Raw genomic sequence first — 20,996 nt, 5'->3', positions numbered from 1 at the left:
TGATACTCGTGGTGATTCAACGTGCCGGCAAACTGTAGATCTTCAATGATAGCCTGTAGCAATCTACGACAACATCTCTAACTACCGTGCCGCTCTCTTCAAGAGTCACAACGATGAATACGTTGTCAAACAGGGACCCTTGAACAAGCTTCACCTGGCAGCAGCCTTTGGCGTGATTCTCGACGGGAAAAACACATCTAGTGTGCAGAAAGTGGAGCCCTACGGTCTTGGCGTATGTCAATGGCGGCGGTGGGCATGTGCTGGTCGTTCGACCATGGAAGGGGGAGACGACGGAGGAATTTCAGTATGAAACCACACAGACAACTGCAATCCAACTCACTCTGAAACCCACATGCAGGATTCCAAATTTCTCTATGGCTAATACTCGGTGAAATAGATTGAATGATTGCGTACGTACAGTGGTTGTCACCTTGCAGTGGATTCGGTCGGGCTGGCACCCCCGTTTTCCCTCGACCCCAAAATGCAAACATGGGTCGAGGCAGGCCTTGATCAAAGCGTTCGAGCTTACGACTGCCAGGTGGGATGGATGAGAGTCCCTGCATCTGGGACTAACTGGAAAGGGCAGTTGGGTAAGATGACATGGACAAGAATAGAAATTGGTGATTTCTGTTCCTGAGTATCACTATGGGGACCTTTTCATGGTATAGAGATGATCCTTCCGAATGGGGTCGTCATTTAGTCTCCCACCAGTCACGATGGGGACGGGAAGAAAACATTGTAGTGTCCACTGTCTATAGAGTAATGCCATGCAGTGTGTAAGTAGTTTATGCCCCTCGACACAAAGCTAACAGTACAAGTGCAGATACGAAATGTCTGAACACACGCAAATCCACACGCGGTACCTGATCTCTCACATGAACCGAGGGGCAACGCAGGTACTATCTATTTCTCCCTCCACTCCAAAGTTTCATTCGAGGTGACGATTGCAACTGCAAATTTGCCTTCGCGGATGAACGACGGCGACATGTTCTATTTTAATCCCTGTTAATTTCTGGTTGCTTCGTAATGCGCTCCTCTCGGACCTCTCGCCCCCCCAGGACGGGACGAGAAGAAGACATGTAGCTACGAGTTACCATGTGCCCTCTTTTCCTTGTTCGGTCTCGCCGACAAAAAAAAAAAAAACAGGGAAAATTGAGCAGGAGGAGAAAAGAGCCACATCTAGGAAATTATTTCCATGCGATTCAACCCTATCAGGCGAAAGACAGAGACGCATGTCCGGAAGTAAGGCGAGCGAGGGGAGGATGCAGGGGTACCATGCTGTAGTAATGTCTGCATTGCAGATGGATAGATGTGTATCGGTATTTGCCGTCCCTCGTTCTGTACTGGGATGTCTGATAGATCGTCTTTTTCTAGATTAGTTATCTGATTTATCAACTGTCATCGGACTTCGACTCGCTATCGAAGGTCCGTCGAATACCTATAGCGTCGCCTTTATACTCCGTACATCTGCACCGACACAATTGAAGTCGTTCGTCCAGCTGAACTCTCCCATCCGAGCCAGTCAAAATCTACATTGCCAGCCTCATGCACACGATTGCAAACAACAGAAATTCAAATAAAATCCGATGAAATTTCAAATTGGAGAACAAAAAAAATAATTTAAAAAAAAAAAATAAAAAAGTAAAACACCAATTTAGGAGGTCAACGCTCGAGCGTCCATTCAGACCCTTACTAACTAGTGCGAATTCATTAGTTCGTTGACTTCCTTTCCAAACTCAAACGTCATCCACTATCAATCCATCTGATTTAATCTCACGAATGAAAAAAATAAAATAAAATAAACATAAAAAAAATACCTCACAATCCAGCAGAGGTATATATAAATAGATAAAATGAAATAAAAAAGATGGGTAGTATTTGCATCATCCAGGGTTCTCCGTCGACACATCCCTCATCAACAAGACTGAGGTGACTTCCGAACCAGTCAGAAGGCCATCACAACAACATATCTGATACAGACGTTCCCAAATCCCACGCAATCCCTGAACCATTCCATGACGACCACTCAGTCTCCAGGCTCATTCAGGAATGCTCGGCCATTTGTTGGCCTTTCCCCACAGATCCCTGCCGCCAAGCCCGCACATGACAAGGCGGATGGAGAAGGCTTACGCGGCACTTTTACTAAGTCAACTACAGACACGGCCTGCAGGGCGAATGCTTGGCATCGGCGACATGTGGCAAATCAGTAAAGGAAAAAAAAAAAAAGAGAGCGAAAAATAAAATAAAAAGAAAATAAGAAAGAATTTAATCTAATTCATTTTCGTTTAATCCATATTTTCTGATTATCTTTTTTCGGACTAGTTCACAGGAGAGGTGTTGATGTGCATGTGTATGGGTGTGCTGCATTTCATGATCACGGAAGTGAGGAGAGATGTCAGTGGGTTCCCCTAGGGTTACAATGAATGTCTCTCTGGAGTTTGGTGGTGTGGTGGTACAGAACCGTTCCCAGACACTGAGAGTGTATATAATGTCTATTGTTGCTCCTCTGCTTAGGTAATCACCTCTAGATTCCTCACCCATAACTGAGTAGGAGTTTGTACAGAGTATACGGGCAGATGTGTAGACGGTCCCGTGTAGAGTGTATCAGATAACTTAACCATGAAATCTATAGACTCCCGTCCACCGTAGATGTAATAGCTTCGAAGAAGAATCCCCGTCGTCAGATGCTCACCAGGTGTGAACATGGTTCAGTGGGATATGCCTCGAAATATATATATACCTTCATCTACCTAGGACTCATACATCTGTTCCAGACTGAAAAGGAAAACGCCACCACAACAGAAGATAAAGGAAAAGAGAAATAAAAAAGAAAGACAGAAAACCCTGATAGTAATAAGAATAACAGAGGTCGTGAAACATCAAACCCAAGTTAAATTCAACTAATGTCTAATTCATCTGCAGAGCGCCAAATCAGATATCAACGTAGTACAGACGGTAGCACTGGGTAACACCCAAGGACCACCATTTGCAGCATCTGACATCGATCGACCAAATCCCAGTCAGTGCAGAGAACGATATCATCGTACGGCTATCGTAGAAGCTCTCGCAGCAGCTTTCCCTGCCCTGCGTCCAAAAACCGCCCCCGACGTCAACCCACTGCCCCCGGGATAATTGTCATAGAAGAGTCCCCCAACCATCTCCCCAGCGCAGTACAACCCAGGGATTTCACAGTTCGTCATAGACGAAACCACAGCAGCTGTCTCTGGATTCACCGCCAAACCACCAAATGTAAAGGTAACACCCGCACTGACCTTTACAGCCAGGAACGGAGGCTGGTCGATAGGCAACGCCCAATTGGACTTGGGGATGCTGAGCGTACATGCCTTTGATTGAGTTGAGAGACCGTCCTTTACAGCCGGATCCCATTGCTGGCCAGGGTTTAACCGCTGGCTTTCATAAACGGCGTTGTTGAACTCATGGATCGTCCGCTCGAACCGGTCCCTGTCTTCCAGACCATGTTCCGCAGCACATTTCTCCGCCAGCTCGGATATCGACGACGCTGTGATATGCTGCACCACTTCTGGTCGATACTCTTCCTTCCGCAGCCAGGTGATTGTTCGCGAGTCCCAGATTTGGAACGCAACATGACCCGGTTGATGCAGAATCTGCCGTCCGACCACGGCATAGGTGTAGTTGCGTAAATCCGAGCCTTCGTCCACGAATCGAGAGCCTTGACGATTGATCATGATCCCTAATGGGTAGCCAGACTTGGTAAACTCATTGGAGATCTCGCGGTCTCCTGCATTGGGGGGTGCGTTGGCGTCCCATGCCACGCAGTGACACCCGGACCAGTTGCCAACTTGTTTGGCTGATACATCGCGAATTGCCATCTCGAGACAGTCGCCTGAATTATACGGGGTACCGCGAACCATGGCGATGTCCCAATGGGGCCCCAGAAACTGTGCTCTCATTCGTGGATTGGCTTCGAATCCACCGGCAGCGAGTACCACGGCGTTTGTCTTGATCACCTTCACTTGGCCATGGTGCACAACCGTCACCGACGTTATAGCACGAGTCACTGGTTCCGTGGCAAGCGTCTCTGCAGCCGTTGAGAAGAAAACTTCAATACCCAGCTTCTGGGCCGTCTGGAGGTGGTCTTGAATAAGCCCTTTGCCTCCATCCTGGGTTTTCAAAGCCAGACCCCCCCAGAACTTGATCCGACCGTTCACCTCATACGCTTGTCGGTTGAAAGAAAGCTGGAACCGGACACCATTCTCCGCAAGCCACTTGACGGTTGCGTTCGAATCGTATACGAGTACTCGGCTGAGCTCACGGTCCGTCCTCTTTCCTGTCACTCGCTCCATGTCATTCGTGAAGTCAGCCGCGGTGTACGGACTCATATCAATCTTCTGCGCTGTGGCTGTATCGACATTATTCACAATGGGAAGGAGGTCCTCTAGACCACCATGAGTAGTCCGGAATGCTCCTGCAGTAAAGTAAGAATTTCCCCCTGCCCAGTTTTCAGGACATTTATCAATGATGATCACCTTCTGAGCACCAGATTGAACTGCTGATATGGCGGCGCAGAAGCCGGCATTACCGCCACCAATGACGAGGACGTCGCAGTGAGAAGGGAGAGCCATTACTGCGAGTGACGTTCGAGATTGGTTTAGGATAGTTGTTTTTCGCAATAAGTTTTGGATTTATATAGCCGAGTAGTTGGGGATCGAGTCAAGACACTCGGAGTTCCGCAGCTCCACCGAGCATCCGCATAGTAATGCGGGGGAGCAGAAGAAGACTATCGGACGTCCGATCACTACTAGTCTGATGTGTTGCACAAAGTACTGTACCGATGGTATCGGCGACTGGCATAACCATAATGTCATTTCCTATATCTGATACCTGGCCCCATGAGAATAAATACACGCCAATCCCACCATCAAGAACACCATGCGCGATTAAATAGGCTCATAATGCCAGCGAAACGAACTTAACAGTTAGAAAGTGAAGTGATACGATACATGAACAAGCAAGTCGCTTTTAAACTATTATGGACAATTCAGATCTCTCCAAGCCATCATCTTCCAAAGTCGGATAATATGGAATCATTGCATCCGCGCTTTGCACATAAGCATCGTTGTAAAGCCGCCAGTATGGTGTACGGACTTTGCGGGCAGGGTGGAATAGGCCTGCCCAGACGTAGTTCATGACCACTCCCGTGCCAACGGCCATCCGAATAGCATCAATGGCTTCGATAACACGGTCGATAACGTGAGGACTGGTTTCGAAGATGTTGGGGAATACTAGGTTGAGAAGATGGACCATTGCATCTTCACACCCGAGACCGACCACACCCAAAGCAATGTGCTTGACAACACTGGCTGCGGTCTGGCGATGCACCTGGTCTCTATCGATAAGAGCATCCTCGAGAAGGGGCGTAACGGCGTAAACGTAGTCCTTAGCCATCTCGCCGATGTATTCGAACAAAAAGGACATGGCCTTCAGAACACCGTTCTGGACGTTCAATTCAGGTACGCGGTATTCGTTCATCAAAGCTGGAAGGACAGTGAACGGGGCACAAGTTTCAGCCACGATACCGATGGCGACAGCAGTACAAACACGTGACTGACGCTCCTGCACACGTAGGTTGTTAAGCAGTGTTGCTAGAACATCCTGAGGACCAATTGCCTTGGCGATGAAACCAAAAGTATTGTTTGCGGCACGACGGATACCCTTCTTGTGTGCCTTCAGCATGTCAAGCAACTCGAAACAAATACGCATCCATTCGCGAGCATTGACAGACTCGGGACCACGGTCCGCAATACGACCGACAAGATCGATGGTGTTTTCCTGGACCTTTTCGTGACGGTTTCGCAGGATGGGTGTAAGGCGCGGAAGCAAGTCTCGAATGGGTGGTTGCATCTGGTTGATACCGACAACGGTGACAATGGAACGTAGAGCCCCCAAAATGGAACCAAGGACCTCTGGGTATTCTTCACCCAGGTACTCGTAGAGTACAATACCAAGCTTACCCATCAGTGCATCCTCCCCACACTGCTTCATAACCATTGCAATGCGAGAAATGAGGTCTGCAGCTTGCTGACGGACAGTAGCGGACTTGTTGTTCAATCTCCAAAGAATGGTACTGACGATCTGTGGAAGATACGGCTTGCAACGAGTGCCAAGTGCGTTGACCGCTGTTCCAAACCCGTTCAGAATTACAATATCCTCAATGCTCTGCTCCTGGAAGGCGTAGAGAACACCGTCGATGAGTCTCTCCTCCAACCTTTCCGAAATATCTGCTGCTCCTAGGGATGCAATGAGCTTCTCAACAGTCTCCACCGTCATCTTCCGGTAAGGCTCGCTCTCGTCTTTCAGGTTGTTGACAACGCGCTCGAGAATCTCACCGACGCCAACCTTTTGTCCAAGGTCGACGGTGGTATCGACAACTTGGCGGTAGTTCCTCCTGTCAAGGGCCATACGCCTTACCCAGAAGCTCTTAAAGAAGTCGGTCAAAACGTGCTCTTTCAGGTAGCCGGCTGTCACACCATTAGTGCTGGCGCACTGGGACACTACTTTAAGAACGACCTTCTTCATTTCCTCATCTGGGGAAGAGAACTCTCGGAGTAAGATCTCCATGATCTGACTGGTATAGTAATTGGCATACTCCTCGTCCATAAGAGGAATGATATATCCAACAGCCTTCAGGAATGCAGCCAGACCTTTACCACGCTGCTTCCGAGCACCCGTCCAAAGAGGATTGAGGATCTCATCGAAGCTTTCGATACCGTACGGGTTAGCGGCCTCTGCTAAGGCTGCTACTGCTAGTGCGGTAACAGTTCTGACCTTGGCTTGTTCGTCGCTAAGATTGTCGGCAATGCAGTCCACCAGCCCCTTCAAATGAGGAAGAATAGCACAACCCATAAGAATGGGGATTTGCTGGACAATCTTGACACCAGTGTGTCTTGCCTGCCAAGACTTCTTACTGCGACACACAGCACGGAGGAAGGGAAGGAGGGCGGGAATACCAAGTGCCGAGGCGACCACGGCGAATGCACGTGCAGTTGTGTTTCTGACATACTCATCGACATGGTCGATATCGGGACGCATGGTACTAATCATGGTAGCAAGACCGGCTGCCTTTGCTAAATTGGATATGATCTCTCTACCCTCAACGCGAGCATAATAATCTTGGTCAATAAGCAGCGGCTCAATGACGACGAGAATCTTATGCACATATGGGCGGACAAGATCATCCAGCTTGTAGAGAACACGATCAATGACCTTGACCAACAAGTGGCGCTCTTGGTCCTCAAGCGACTTCTCCATGAGTAACGGAAGGATCTGGTTGAACAAGGGGCCGGCCCCAAATTGACGTGCGTTATCTGTGAGTTGACGCAGGGCAGTCTTCCTCATTGGTGGTGTACCGTTCTTGACCTTCAAAAGCAGCCTCATGATCTTTCGCTCCTTCAGCTCGTCTACGGACATAACGCTCTCGTCTCCACCTTCCATAAGCTTTCCGAAATATGCCATATCCTCGGGCTTGAAGAACTGAAGATCGCCGACTCCTGGGATCTCAGTTGGGAGCTGCTTGCCTAAGGCACGAGCGCTTTCGGGTTCTTGCATCATGAAGCCCCCGACACCTGTCGCGCTGGCCATGGGTGCTGGGGTCGACATAAGTTTCCGTGCGGGGTTTCGGATTGGCGCGTATCCTGGAGGGGGGTCAAGGATTTTGTAGCCATCGGACTCGCCCGGCAGCATCATGTCAAGCTCCTCATCCGACAAGGGGGCATTGCGGCCCGAGATATCAGTTCCAAAGCTGGTTGGAATCAGGGCCGCACCTGCTTGTGAAGGATGCATGGGGGTTGCGAGCCCCTGGTTGCCAACAGGTGTGGCTGATGCGATAGATGGCGCCTGGTCCCATCGCGATCGACGTTTAGGTGCTTCTTCGGCGGCGCCCGGAACAGGAAGGGAGGGGGTTTGATCCCAGCGAGATTTCTTCTTTGTCTCCTGAGGCTCGGAAGCCTCGGGAGCTGCTTCGGTCGACTCGGAAGTTACATCCCATCGTTGCTTGCGCTTGCGTCCCGTAACAACGGAAACGGTCGAGCCGGCGTCAGCGTTTTCTTTGTCCTCTAACTTCAATGTGGCCTCATGTTCTGCGACACCGTTCTCGCCACTGGCCTGTTTTTCTGCGATCAGCTTCTGAACACGCTCTTCTTCTTTTTCGAGCTCACGCAGAGCCATGACTTCACGATACGTCTGGCCCTCTCCCTCAACGTTCGCATGAGTGTTCGCAGCGAAAGGGTCCGCTCTGGTGGGGGTCAAAGCGCCACGGTTGAATCGGCGCTTTTGGTAATCTGTCTCGCGGTCTGCAATCCTCGCCGCCTTCTCGCGACCGAGAAGGATGTCCTCCTCCTCCACTCCATTACCATGGGCAAATTCATCCATCTGACTCTTGGTTGCGGTATACTGTCCCACCAGACGGTGGCCACCATCCGCATCCTCCATCTCCTCATCATCACCATTGACGGCGATCGAAGTATCGTAGCCCGCAAACCTGTCGGCGCCTTCGCGTTCGTAAAGGGTGGTGTCGAAGGATTCAGTCAGGGAGGCCTTGGTCGAGTTGTCAGTGCGCTGGCTAGACGGATCAAAGGTCCTAGAACCTTTTTTTCCAGCTGCAGCGGCATTCCGCTCAGCTTGGAGCCTTCGGACGGCTTCGAAATCGGCTGTGAAAGGGGTTAGTCAGGGGGTGGATCAAGCCATGGGGTGACACGTACAGTCAGACATGGTGACAGTAAAGAGTCGCTCAGAGATCAGAAAGAGAACATATAATCCCAGGAAGGGGTAGCAATAGCTACATCCGGATCATACCCTGTGATCGCGGAACTCTAGGGGATGGTGTAGGGTGCAACGCGTTGATGCCTATGATGATGAAAATACCTTCAGCGCCAGACGACGTTTGGCGGCGGGACTCACTCCGATGGCTGACTAACACGAGTCACATGATAAAGCCGGTGAAAGTGGACTAGTGCAGAGCTATGGCGGTCAACGCTAAGCCCCTTGTGCAAGCTTCGCAACAACACCTGCGATTCTCTGTGTATTCTTTCTTCTCAACAGCTTTAATACGATTAAATGTAGAGTGACTGTTAGATGAATAAAGAATTTTAAAGCTGCTAATAACTAGGATACACTCCTTGAGTAAGCGCGCCAAGGTTAAGTTGCACGTCAACCGGCGTGCAGGGGTAGTATTGTATATTTCTGGTCAGATAGTATAATTATAGTTATATCGACCATACTTGATAAGAGAACATACGTTTTTGCAACTTTCTGTTACCATATTCGCTGTCCTCCAATACTACCGAGTAGTTCTTTCAGGCTCATAACCAAACAACGCAATCCAATCAAACGTGAGATATTCAGTTGTTGTTAGATAATTTCTTAGCTTCCTCAGGACCCCCCGCTTCGACTATCCTTGGCTTCTAATTCAGATCTCGAGTTGGGACTTCACATTTAGAGTTGCGCCTACCCTGTTAGTCTTGTGCAATTACTAGGGCAGTTGCTCTAGTGACACATGGCATATTGAACTGCCTATATACTATGATACCGCTTGAGATGAGATACATCATACCAGAGGAGATCACTCAACGTGTTGTTAGTGCTTTCTTTAAAACGCTGCACGATAGCACGCAGGTGCTCGAGAGAAGTAATTGGCGGATAGAGACCATATCATAATAACATTGAACGAGTTACTTATGGCCTGATTAAGCCACTCTGTACATGATGCCTGAGGCTATCGAACTCTTCCTATCAGAGTAGTTGACATTGCGCCCTCCGGGTGGGGACGGAGGACGGACCGGCTCCGCCCAAAGTACGTATGTCTAGATCATCCCATCGGAATTTCCTACTGAAAAGTCTCTTGGGACTTTATTTTTAACCCCGGGTGTATTCCCAGCCATTCCATGATTAAAAACATAATTCTTCGCTTTTCAATTGTGCAGAGTCCTTGTGCATACCGTACCTAGCCGACATGGCAAACAGAACGACGCCAAAGACAGACACTATTCTCATCATAGGCGCAGGCGTCTTTGGTCTATCCACGGCACTCGAATTAAGCTCGCGCGGGTACAGAAACATTACTGTTCTCGATCGCTACCCGCCTCCAGTCCCGGATGGCAGCAGCGTCGATGTTTCTCGAATTATCCGATCCGAATATGCCGACCCCGTTTATTCTCAAATGGCTCAAGAGGCTCTCAAGGGTTGGAAATTGGAGTACGGAGACCATTATCACCATACAGGATTTGTGATGCTATCAGAGACAGCGTCGAATCCTTACATCGCGAAGACACTAGAAATTATCCATGCGCAAGGCCGGGCACTGAAAGAGTTTTCAAATGGGAATGACCTGAAAGAGATGTATCCGGATCTCCACGCGGACCTCAGTAGTCTTCGGGCATATCATAATCCTGAAGGTGGCTGGGCAGATGCTGAGGGAAGTATTCGTTATTTAAGTCACAGATGTAGTCAGGCGGGCGTGTCCTTCGTGACTGGACCACGGGGAACAGTCCTCTCATTACGGAGACAGGGATCCCGTGTTGTTGGTGTGAATGTGGCCAGTGGAGACTTTATTCCTGCAAATCAGGTTATCCTTAGTACCGGCGCATGGTCAAATTTGCTTCTGGATGTGGCCCATACAGCATCCGCGTCAGGCCAGCCTGTAGGCTTCATCCAACTCAGCCCAGAAGAAGCCCGCAGCATCGCGCAGACACCTGTGATGATCAACTTATCAAGCGGCATATTCTGTTTTCCTCCAACACCGGGAACAAACATTCTCAAAGTTGCCCGACACAGCTACGGCTTTGCAACTTCCATACGTTCCGATGCTACGAATCGAGCCGTGTCCTCGCCAAAGCTTGATTCTAACAATGCCGACAAATCTTTTCTTCCTCAAGAAGCGGACAAAGCTCTACGAGATGGTCTTCGGCAGCTCATACCACGTTTCGCCGATCGTCCTTGGTCGAATCGCCGTCTGTGTTGGTATACAGACACCCCGGAGGGTGACTTCGTTATTGACTATCATCCTCAGATGGATGGGCTTTTTGTTGCTATCGGAGGGGCTGGACAGTAAGCTGTAATTGCGGACTACTCTATGCTTTCACTAACTTGTGTAACACAGTGGCTTCAAATTCCTTCCTGTTCTTGGTCGATACATAGTTGACCGCTATGAAAACCGTGCCCCAGAGGTCCTCCGACAGAAATGGAGGTTTCGTTTGCCCGATGGCAGTGGAGATTTGAAGATTGGGGACGGAAGCCGGGGAGGACCCCCCTTACGGATGTTGACCGTTGAAGAACAGAGTAAATTGTAAAAAAGGAAACATTATACTATTGTTCCCTCGGGGAAAATTGTGTTCATTGTCAGTGTTAAAGCTAGCTTACAACGTATTTATACCCGTAGCTGCTCAAAAATTAATTCTTATAGATGATTGACTGGCCAGCTGATAGAGAAGATCGTGAAATGTGAATCCAGGAGATTCTACCCAAATAATTGGCTTTATTAGCCATTCAGGTTGCTCTGATTATCCCTCGATGATCTCTCTCCACTTTACCCCGCACTGATAGATAAGGTAGCCGTGCAGTATCAGACTTTTAGCGTGCATGCTGGTATGAGCTATAAGAAGGCTACCCAATTATCGCAACCACAGTAAAACTCCCTAGTTATCAGATATACGCCAAAGCAATATCGACCGCTCAGCTCGAAAATGTCGACTGATGACTACCGACCGCCCAAACGTGCCCGTCAAGCCTGTGATCCATGTCGGTAAGGATAACTGCACTTGCAAACAGATAGATTCTGATACGTTCACAGGCGAAAAAAGTCTCGATGTCCAGGCGAGAGACCGGTCTGCTCATACTGCGATAGGCTGGGGCAACAATGCGTGTATTCTGACTCTGGAGAATTAGGCCCTGGCGCCACTGAAATGGCACGTATATATCCGACCCTTCCGGTGATGGTGGCGACTAATTTGGTAGGCGAGGCGGTTGGAAAATGTAGAGGGGAGGTTGGAGGAATTAATAAGTAGCTTGAGGTGGGTTTATGTAAGACTCTGATATATACAAGAGCCGATGCTAATATAGGCTATAGTAGTTCTAGACAGACAATGACGCCGGTGACTGTTCAAATGGAGTCTGGCTCACGAGAAGAACCTGCCGGAGACACCAGAAGAGATTTTGATAACCATGGCTCAATTTCGAGAGCTGCTGAACTGTATATCAGCTTTTGTAATTACCAACCACTTCCTTTATTTGATCCGGAGGACTTCGTCGAAACTATCGCTACTCGAGACCCGGAACTTATCCTTGCAATCCAGGCAATCAGTCTGCGGTTTGAACGCGAAGTAGAAGTTGGGGAAGCACGTATTCTTGAATATGCCAAAAATGCGCGCTCCCTGGTTATGGGTCGGATCAACAATGGGAACTTGGAGCTCTCAACTTTACAGACACTTTGCCTATTGGCTATGTTCGAGTTCTCTGGTGAGGAATCTTCGAAACCCTGAGATCTTCAATATTGACTCTTTATAGTGGGACATACCATACAGGCAGGATTGACATTGAACATGGCGGCCTATCTCGCACAGAGCGTCAACATTAATGGTGCGACTCTGACCAACATCCAAACAGATGCGGACGAAAAGCGTCGCTGTTCTTGGAGTATTTATATGCTGCGGCATCTTCAAGGGGACGGTATTCAAACAAGTCGACTTATATCAGGCGTTCGCACACCCTTCAACACCGGGTCGGGATTATCGCCGAAATACACCCCACCGTCAATTCGAGAACCACGAGGATCTAATACAAAGGAGGACCTTGGTCTCGTCTCCTACACTATTCAACTGAGTGAGGTGTGGGCTCTAGCGATGAACTACGCTGCCACCAAGGTTGATCCAGTCTCTCCGCCTCCCTGGTTCCCTGAATCCGATTACTCTGTAGTTTCCTTTCGACATACCGAGTTTGATAGTCTTGTCCCACTAAAATACCGGTACCACGCAGAGAATATACAAAACCACAGTCTACAGGAACTAAACGAGCGTCGGGATTTCTGGGGGCCCTGGCTTTTTGTCCAGATTATGTTCGAAACGATTCCCTGCTTACTGAATCACCCATTCCTCCTATCGATGAGATTACGAAGCTTCAGACATACCATGCCCCACTCTTTCATTCGACAGTCGTTCGAGAACATCACCCTTCACGCGAGTTGGATTCTTCACATAATTGACCTTGTAGAGCATAAGGGGTTTGAGATCTGCGATCCGATCGTGGCCCATTGTGTAGTTATTGTTGCCACAATACATCTTCAACATAGCTTTGTCGACGATCAAGGCTTGCGAGACACGGCGAGAAACGGCTATAATAAATGTGTGCGTTTTCTCCAGCCCTTGGGGGAGCGATGGCCCCATGTCAGAAATATGGTTCGTACTCGATTTTCACCGCAACCAACTCCTGTCGCACCTCGCTAATGTAACAGATGCAAAAACTACATCGCTTACGGGAAGGCGTTTCCACGAGCACAAACAGCCAGTCCTGGTCCAATAACGCAAAACTTCTGTGGGAATTACTGGTCTATGATCGGGCTAGCAGCTCCCAATCTTCTGGTGATTTTTTTGGAGCAACCCTATCCGACCCTAATGCCAAGCATACAGCCTCTAGATTCATGACTCCGGATCCAGATTTTCCTCTCGTGGGGTCAGCAGGGATATCTGGCCACAAGACAGTGGCCAAAGAGGTCGTTGCGTATCCACCGGAGTCTGTTTCGACCCCACCGGCCTCTTTTACATCTGGACCGAATATGCACCAGGCTCCATCTGCGGAGCCTTTCGGTTTGATCGGGACACCGGCGGAAGGGATGCTGAATGATAATCTGTTTTTGGCACCGGAGAGTTACGGAAGGGCTATTGAGGATTGGTGGAACTTTACTTCTTCGTAGACAGATATGCTTCTAACTGAAGCTACGATTTCAATCTGTGTATTGGATCTTCATGGCTTTATTTCTAGCCTCGCCATTGTCTCCTGTATCTATAATTGGCATATCGAGACAAGCTTTGCATTAGCTGCTCTTCCGCTGATACAAGCGGTGTTCAGCTCTTGCCTAAACTCTCATGCACAGTAGGAAGCATACACATCATTTAGAGTGTATCATTTCTTCTCTAAAAGCTTGCCATACCTTTTAGCTTGTAAGCAACTGGCACTGAACTAAACAGTTCAGGACAGGTTTTGTTTATGCTGCATAATAAAGCTGGTGAATATGTTGGAATTCAATCACGAAGCCTGTGTATACTTCAGATAGCCTTCTCCACTTGCTTTTGCAGGCGCGGGGAACCGGCCTATGGCCTGTATGCTAGTTCATTGACAGCATTGGGTGTGAACTATCGGATGAGAGACTTAAAGCTTCTAGATACCTGAAGACAAGGAAACCAACATTGTTCTCTAGATACACATGCAGCTCTTGCAGCAGGAAGTTCTCGGTGACGCCAAGATTGATCTTATTGCTAAGTGAGCTACTGCAGGAACTGTATTTTATGCACCTGAAAGGAGGCTTACAGTCAATTTGGAGAGTTCACTTTGTCACATGGATTGTAATATATCATTCGGTTGTGTTCGGCCGAAGCTGCGCTGGAGATGACAGTTTCTTGCGCCCGAGATGAGAGGTAGGAGAATACTTCAGTTCGATTGAATTCCATGTTTAATCTATTCGAAGAAACGACCAAGCACTTTAAAACTCGCAAGAATGACACCACCACAAGAGGCTATATCGTGTAGATAAAGTCCGGCCTCTTGTCTCCGAGCTGGTCGATTTCTTCAGGAGTTAATCCCTCAACACGATGATCCCTATCACCACGTCGGCGCTTTCGATTTTCTCTCCTCAGTAGAAAATATTCGACCACTGACCCAATAAACAAAAAGAGTGTCAAGTACGCCAGAACCGTGCCATGACCGGGATAGTAATTCGGTGCATCAGCACTGCGATAAATATTAGAGGACATGATACCGTTTAGGTTTCCCCATCCGATCATGATTCCGATAGTAACACCACGTTTATAGATGCCTATTTTGATAACGTCAGTAACTGTATCGATACAAATACTGCAAAGGTTGAATCATGGGGACGTCGATAAACAGAAAGAATGACCGACCTTCTACGTTGTTGCTGACCCAGGCAATGGTATTGGCAATGCAGGGATAAATGCCCATGGCTCCAAGGAAGACTCCCGCATATTTAACACCGGGCGAATTCGTGCCTAGTAACATTGAGAAACCAACTATTCCCAAGATAGATGCGAGAATGTTATATATTCCTCTCTGACGCGTGCGATCAGCTATGTAGCCAACCGAGACTGTTACGATAGCAGCGCAAGCATAAGGAGGCACACTGAGAAGCTGCGCACGTGTAGAGGAGTAGCCTGATTTCTGTTAGTAAAGCAAATAACTGGACGAACCAGAACTTTTCGACATACCCTGGATAGTAGATAGTTAGTGATGACGTTACTTTGAAGCCCCTTGGACACTTGGCTAGCTTACTAGTTCTTTGATAATGGTTGGTACGAACAATGAAAAAGCATATAATGCTCCGTCAGCACCCATGTAAATAATAGCACCGAGCCAAGTCTTATGGTCTTTCAGGCTGTCCCACATATATGAGGATTTCCACTCGTGCTCCTTTGCAGTACTGGATTGCTGGTCTAGAGCCAGACGTCGCATTACGCGCATTCGGTCCACGTCAGACAGGAATTTAGCTTTGTCCGGAAAGTCGTACACCAGCCAGAAGGACAACACTCCAATGACGACGGTCGCGAGACCTTCTAGGATGAAGATCCACGCCCAGCCATCCTTTCCACCCACCCCATCCATCTTGGCAATGGCAGCCGCCAGAAGGCCGCCAAACGAGCCCGCTAATGCAGCAGCAGAAAAGAATATGGCCATCCGAATGCCGAATTCAGACCGTTTATACCAGCAGGAAAGATAGTAGCTAATGCCCGGGAACAGACCAGCTTCTGCTAATCCAAGGAACCATCGTGCGGCCATAAGACCGGAGAAGTTGTGTACAAGCCCCATTGCTGTCATGCAAATGCCCTGTATGATAACAACCTCTGATCAGAACCATTTCCCTTTTTGTTAAGCGCATTCAGTCACATTACCTACCCAGAGAACGATGATGGTTGGGATGAATATGCTGGGTAGTGTCCGTTTGAGTAGCACGTTAGTAAGGGGCTCAAAGATCGAATAAGAGATAAAGAAGATGGTTAGCGAAGCGTTGTATTGGCCATCGGTCATATGAAGTGCTTCCTGGAGACCATCGATTTTTGCATTTCCAATATTTGTGCGGTCAAGAAAAGATGCTAGATAGAGCAAGGACAGCCAAGGGATCAGTCGCATATCTAACTTCCTCAGCAAACGTCGATCCTAAAAAAGATCAGCCGACCTGCATGTTACTTGTATCAGTCAGTGGCATACTATTTTTGCCTTCTCTTCTTCAGATAAACCATCATCAGGATCAGCAATCATTTCCAGTTGCTCGATACCTGGCTTGGAGGTTTCTAGGTCGGAAAAATTAGTAGAAACCCCTCCACCCGCTGTCTCCTTCTCTGATGTCATGGTATCTAAACCCATTATTGTCAACCGGGTAACTTTGAATATTTTTCTTTTCTTTTTTTCTTGCTCATAATGAATGGTGGAAAAGGGATACAGGGAGCGATTTATAGTAGATCCCCTGACGGTCTGGTCGCAGGCGGTGACAGGGGATGATTGATGGCAACACCCAAGAACGTGGGGGATTTATTCAATTGCGGAGAATTCGGTGGATCAGTCGCATTCGGAAGGACCTTTGGCGATCTCGATCTTTGTTTTCTCTTGATTTTCTTCTCTCTTTTCCTTTTCCTTCCTTTGCATTCTCTTTGGCTTTTTTCTTTTCTTTCTTTCTCCCTTGTCCCTTACATTTAGCAAAAGTCAATTCTCGATTGACATCATAACTTGCATGGCAATGCTCATGTCAAGCAATCAAGTATTTGGTCCACCTGAGGAATTTTCTGGCCCCATAGCAGGGCTCTAACATAACCTCCTTGATGTGGCTTTCGAGATTGAGCAAGCACGGCTATTAATGACCATTGAGTGACCACAAAAGAGTGCACATCTCTTTATCTGTGAAATCAGAATGTAACAGTAACATTTATTTAAATTCCACTTCGATTTAAGATCACCTTCAAAGGACACGCGCAGGGATGTTTAATCATGGGGAAAGAAAGAAACTAACAGCTATGGTAAAGTCTATATTTCCCCGGCGTTCAGTATGGCTCCATAGCTCTAGTTGGTCCCACCAATGTCATCCAACGGATCGTCTGGTCCAGCCATCAAACGCCGACCCTAACATTTTAGTCTATGCTCTAAAATCCAATGAGCACTTGGACTAAATCTAAAAAATTAGAAATGGAGCAGGGGAATCGATATGTAAGCGAGATACACAGAAAAATCAATCTCACGAAGCTCGATGATAGGCTAGAATGAGTGCGCTGACCCTAGTAGTAGTTAGTAGTTCTGGACCCCCACGGTCTGACTCTTGTGTAAGCTTTTATCAATGAGGGGTCACAGGACCGCTGTCAAGTAAACTAATCCCGGTCAGCAGAAACCCCGACCATCTACTATTGCCAACTGTTCCCAAATCTCAACTGGCAATAATTGAAGAGCGCAAGTACGCAAGTCTTCGGGATCCCAATCCCACGGTCTTCCCCTTTTCAGTTGTCTTGGAGAAAGTTCAGTCTTGAGCCAGCAGGACGCGAAATCGGGACACCTGAGTTGGTTCGGTTTTTCGGCAATTGCAATGGCGCAGTGGAACCGGCGCGGAAATGTAAATGAACCTTAAGTTGTCATTAGCTTGGCACGGGAGCGGGGTAAAAGCTTTGTGGACCGGGCGGGACAAGAACTTGTATCCCCACTACTGTACGCCGGCCCGGGCTTAACCGTGAGCTTCAGTTAGTAACTACGAGACTCTCTAGAAGTATTGCAAGATCTAACGAATTATATGTTAAGTGAGGCTAGGAGATTCTTTCTAGGCCGAATCGATTATGCATAGGGGACTGGCTTATATGTATACATCACTAGGTTTCTTCATGCACCGGGAGCCGAGTGTGCTGTTAGGCTTCTGGACTGAATCACTATTTACCTCCTGACAGAACAGGTGTAAATGGGATCCTGTGCAGAATGCGAAGAGTATTGCTCCTATATAGCATCGTAGATTATATGACACCGCATCAGTTCCTATGAAAAATGAGGTCTTGAATCCCTGTCTCTATGGTGCGAAGGCCCTGCCTTGACTGCCTACATATAAAAGAAATCAGAGAGATCAGGCGCGAGGCCTAAACCGTGTTGTAGTCCATATGAAGGTTGATATTCTTTTACTCTCTTTCTCTTTCAAATTTCTTTATTTATTCATTATTTATCTAACTCTTTCGTTTTTCTCTATATTTCTATTTTAATATCGAATCATCGATCTATACAGTAGTCGGGGGTAACATCACGATGGACATTGGTGGATTGGTTGAAAACAGCCCTTTCTAGAGTCTCTTTTGCCTGCTCTCGTAATGTTCTTAACTTCTGTTTTCAGTACACGAATCAATTCGATGGGTACATAGGGGGCTGGGGTCTGTTTCGAGATCCTTGTCTTTGGCTTAACTTAATCTTCGCGTTATTTTTTGTCCGGGCAATTAACATCCATTTTCTCTTACTATCCCATCATTCTATCTTCTGCTTCCGCTATCAAACCTTGGCCTCCTCAACCTGTACCTATTGTTTGGGTTCCATAATGACAACCTTACTTCTTTCTCAAAATGCCGATTACCTCATTATCGGCGGTGGTACTGCCAGTTTGATGGTTGCGAACCGACTGTCGGAAAATAGCGAAACACAGGTGGTGGTATTGGAGAGCGGCCCAGATCGCACGACAGATGCCCGGGTGCAGGATCCCAATGCTCGGCCCACCTTGCGTGGCTCGGAGTTGGACTGGCAGTTGAAGATTGTGCCTCAGGTGAGGTCGATCAGGTTATAGCGCACAGTTTAACAGACCAAACGGACCTTCTCCTTGTCACCCAGACGGGTCTCAGCAATCGGGAGCAAGATCAACCCGCTGGAAAGACTCCTTTTCCCGCGGGGATCAATGCTTGGGCGGAGCTGGGCAACCCGATGTGAACATGGGAATCCTTGCTGCCGTATCTCCAGAAGCCGCACACCCTGTCAAATCCGGGCGAAATTTCCACAAAAGAGGTCCGATTGAAGTTACTTATCCGTCGCTCCGTGAGAAAAAGAATTCTCCTGTTATTGAGACCTGGGATGTAGCGCTCAAGGGGCAGAGATACGACTTTGCGAGCCATATTTCGGGCGGAGAGAAAACCGTTGGTACTCGTGCTTACACGGCTACTGTAGACCCCCATCTCTGGCTTGCGCAGTATTACGGATAGCCAATACGCCAGACCTACCCGATCGAACCTCCACATTTACACAGAGACAACAGTCCGCAAGATTGTCTTCTCCTCGCAGTCACCGCCCGCTGTTGCTACGGGAGTGGAGGTCGAATAGAACGGGGAAATCGTCAATGTCAACGTAAAGGAGGTTGTCATTCTTGCTGCGGGTGCTTTCCACAGCCCTAAATTGCTCGAACGATCGAGGGTGGGGCAAAAGGATCGATTGAATAGACTTGGCATTCCTGTGGTGAACGATCAGCCCGGAGTAGGTGAGAACCTATAGAATCATTTAATGGGCGTTCTGCCCGCCCCTCTCAAGGTCGAAGGAATTGCAACCTGCATAAAGGCGTTGGCCTTTACGCGTCTCGATGAGAAGGAACAGGTGTTCTCATCGAGCCACAAAACGGAGACCTCTGAACGTGTCATTAAATCTATTCTGCGTGGCCGCGATGAGGCATCTGCAAGTCTTCTCTTGAGCGTTATACCTGGCGGAATTGCTCTCCTGGGCGTCATCTTAAGCTTCCCACTCTTTCGTGGAAGTACTCAAATTGCATCCTCTGATCCTAACGCCAAGCCTATAATTGACACTCAGTTCTTTGCCAATGACATGGAGAGTGAGATCCTAGCGCGTCATATGCAGAGCCTGCACAAGTTGACCATACTTCCAGCTTTGTAAAGCGTCATTCAGCCTACCGAAGTTCTATGGGATATGGAAGTCACCAAAGAAATGGTGTACGAGTCGGCTGCTTTGACCACCCATCGCATATGTGGTACTGTCGCCATGCTTCCCCAGCAGGCTGGAGGCGTGGCGGATGAAGATCTTCGAGTTTATGGGACGAAGAATTTGCGGGCGGTGGACGCGAGTGCCATTCCGCTCACTCACGCGAACCTCATGACGACAGTGTATGCAGTCGCAGAACAGGCCGCTGACGTGATTCAATCCAGCTAAATTCAAGCCCAAATGCTACTAAAGTCGGGCATGGACATCCCCCAGATAAAATACAAAATATCTCAACACATCTCAGAGCAAAGAAAGAAAGGGCTCATTTTCTTTCGTCAGTACAGGGTTTTGATTCATGCTTCACGGGTATAGAAAAAAGCCCTAAAATGCCAGGTCTCCTCGATCAGGCACCTACAACTTGCTGTGCGACGCTTTGAGCAATCAGGCGTCGGAATATTCCACCAACTCATCGCTGCCTACGGCCTTCAGCGCTCAGAGTCCTTATATAGTTGATACCTGGCTCATGCGACACTTTTGAAACGTGCTTGGCAAAAGGGTGCATTCTTGGGACAGGGGAGCTATACAAGCCGAAGGTCTCAGATACATAGGATAAATAAGCGAGGGCGAGTCAGAAACGCTTCGTTCTTTTACCAGTCTGTGAAAAATAATCATTCTCACATAATTCGCGAGCACGAGGTCGCTGAATGCCATGATTGTCCTATACCCCAAGCTAAGCAACTGCGCTTCCTAAGTGCCGTTCGATTGCGCAGTACAAAATGATGAAAGATGCAGGTAAGGGGGCTGAGCACAAGGAA

At 48.2% G+C, this 20,996-nt stretch overlaps 6 protein-coding genes across 6 annotated transcripts; 3 read left to right on the top strand and 3 right to left on the bottom strand.

The window, feature by feature from the left end:
- Nucleotides 1–2,626: 2,626 nt before the first annotated feature.
- On the bottom strand, nt 2,627–4,813 carry BDV38DRAFT_240892 (uncharacterized protein). The gene has a single exon (XM_032053949.1). The coding sequence runs from the start codon at nt 4,602–4,604 to the stop codon at nt 3,039–3,041; it is 1,566 nt and encodes a 521-aa protein (XP_031916106.1). The 5' UTR covers nt 4,605–4,813; the 3' UTR covers nt 2,627–3,038.
- Nucleotide 4,814: 1 nt separating this feature from the next.
- On the bottom strand, nt 4,815–9,035 carry BDV38DRAFT_240891 (U2 snRNP complex subunit HSH155). The gene is made up of 2 exons (XM_032053948.1): nt 8,739–9,035; nt 4,815–8,687 (listed from the first exon to the last, which is right to left on the bottom strand). Exons 1-2 carry the CDS (start codon nt 8,746–8,748, stop codon nt 5,002–5,004), a joined length of 3,696 nt encoding a protein of 1,231 aa, XP_031916105.1. The 5' UTR covers nt 8,749–9,035; the 3' UTR covers nt 4,815–5,001.
- An 863-nt stretch (nt 9,036–9,898) lies between these two features.
- Nucleotides 9,899–11,546, top strand: BDV38DRAFT_35874 (NAD(P)/FAD-dependent oxidoreductase). The gene is made up of 2 exons (XM_032063218.1): nt 9,899–11,082; nt 11,135–11,546. The coding sequence occupies exons 1-2, from the start codon at nt 9,989–9,991 to the stop codon at nt 11,322–11,324; spliced, it is 1,284 nt and encodes a 427-aa protein (XP_031916104.1). The 5' UTR covers nt 9,899–9,988; the 3' UTR covers nt 11,325–11,546.
- A 171-nt stretch (nt 11,547–11,717) lies between these two features.
- On the top strand, nt 11,718–13,939 carry BDV38DRAFT_290800 (uncharacterized protein; the record flags this gene model as incomplete). The annotated part of the gene is made up of 6 exons (XM_032061571.1): nt 11,718–11,776; nt 11,825–11,943; nt 12,011–12,044; nt 12,104–12,489; nt 12,538–13,424; nt 13,481–13,939. 6 exons carry the CDS (start codon nt 11,718–11,720, stop codon nt 13,937–13,939), a joined length of 1,944 nt encoding a protein of 647 aa, XP_031916103.1.
- Nucleotides 13,940–14,307: 368 nt separating this feature from the next.
- BDV38DRAFT_290798 (major facilitator superfamily domain-containing protein) lies at nt 14,308–16,605 on the bottom strand (the record flags this gene model as incomplete). Its single annotated transcript, XM_032061570.1, has 5 exons — nt 14,308–15,058; nt 15,147–15,420; nt 15,532–16,083; nt 16,153–16,413; nt 16,465–16,605. 5 exons carry the CDS (start codon nt 16,603–16,605, stop codon nt 14,760–14,762), a joined length of 1,527 nt encoding a protein of 508 aa, XP_031916102.1. The 3' UTR covers nt 14,308–14,759.
- A 2,200-nt stretch (nt 16,606–18,805) lies between these two features.
- BDV38DRAFT_269438 (uncharacterized protein) lies at nt 18,806–20,409 on the top strand (the record flags this gene model as incomplete). The annotated part of the gene is made up of 7 exons (XM_032056971.1): nt 18,806–19,027; nt 19,093–19,184; nt 19,262–19,391; nt 19,423–19,521; nt 19,576–19,707; nt 19,744–20,074; nt 20,159–20,409. The coding sequence occupies 7 exons, from the start codon at nt 18,806–18,808 to the stop codon at nt 20,407–20,409; spliced, it is 1,257 nt and encodes a 418-aa protein (XP_031916101.1).
- Nucleotides 20,410–20,996: the final 587 nt, after the last annotated feature.

Source organism: Aspergillus pseudotamarii, assembly GCF_009193445.1.
Source record: "Aspergillus pseudotamarii strain CBS 117625 unplaced genomic scaffold BDV38scaffold_13, whole genome shotgun sequence".
Lineage (NCBI taxonomy): Eukaryota > Fungi > Ascomycota > Eurotiomycetes > Eurotiales > Aspergillaceae > Aspergillus > Aspergillus pseudotamarii.
This window is presented reverse-complemented; position numbering and strand designations above follow the sequence as displayed.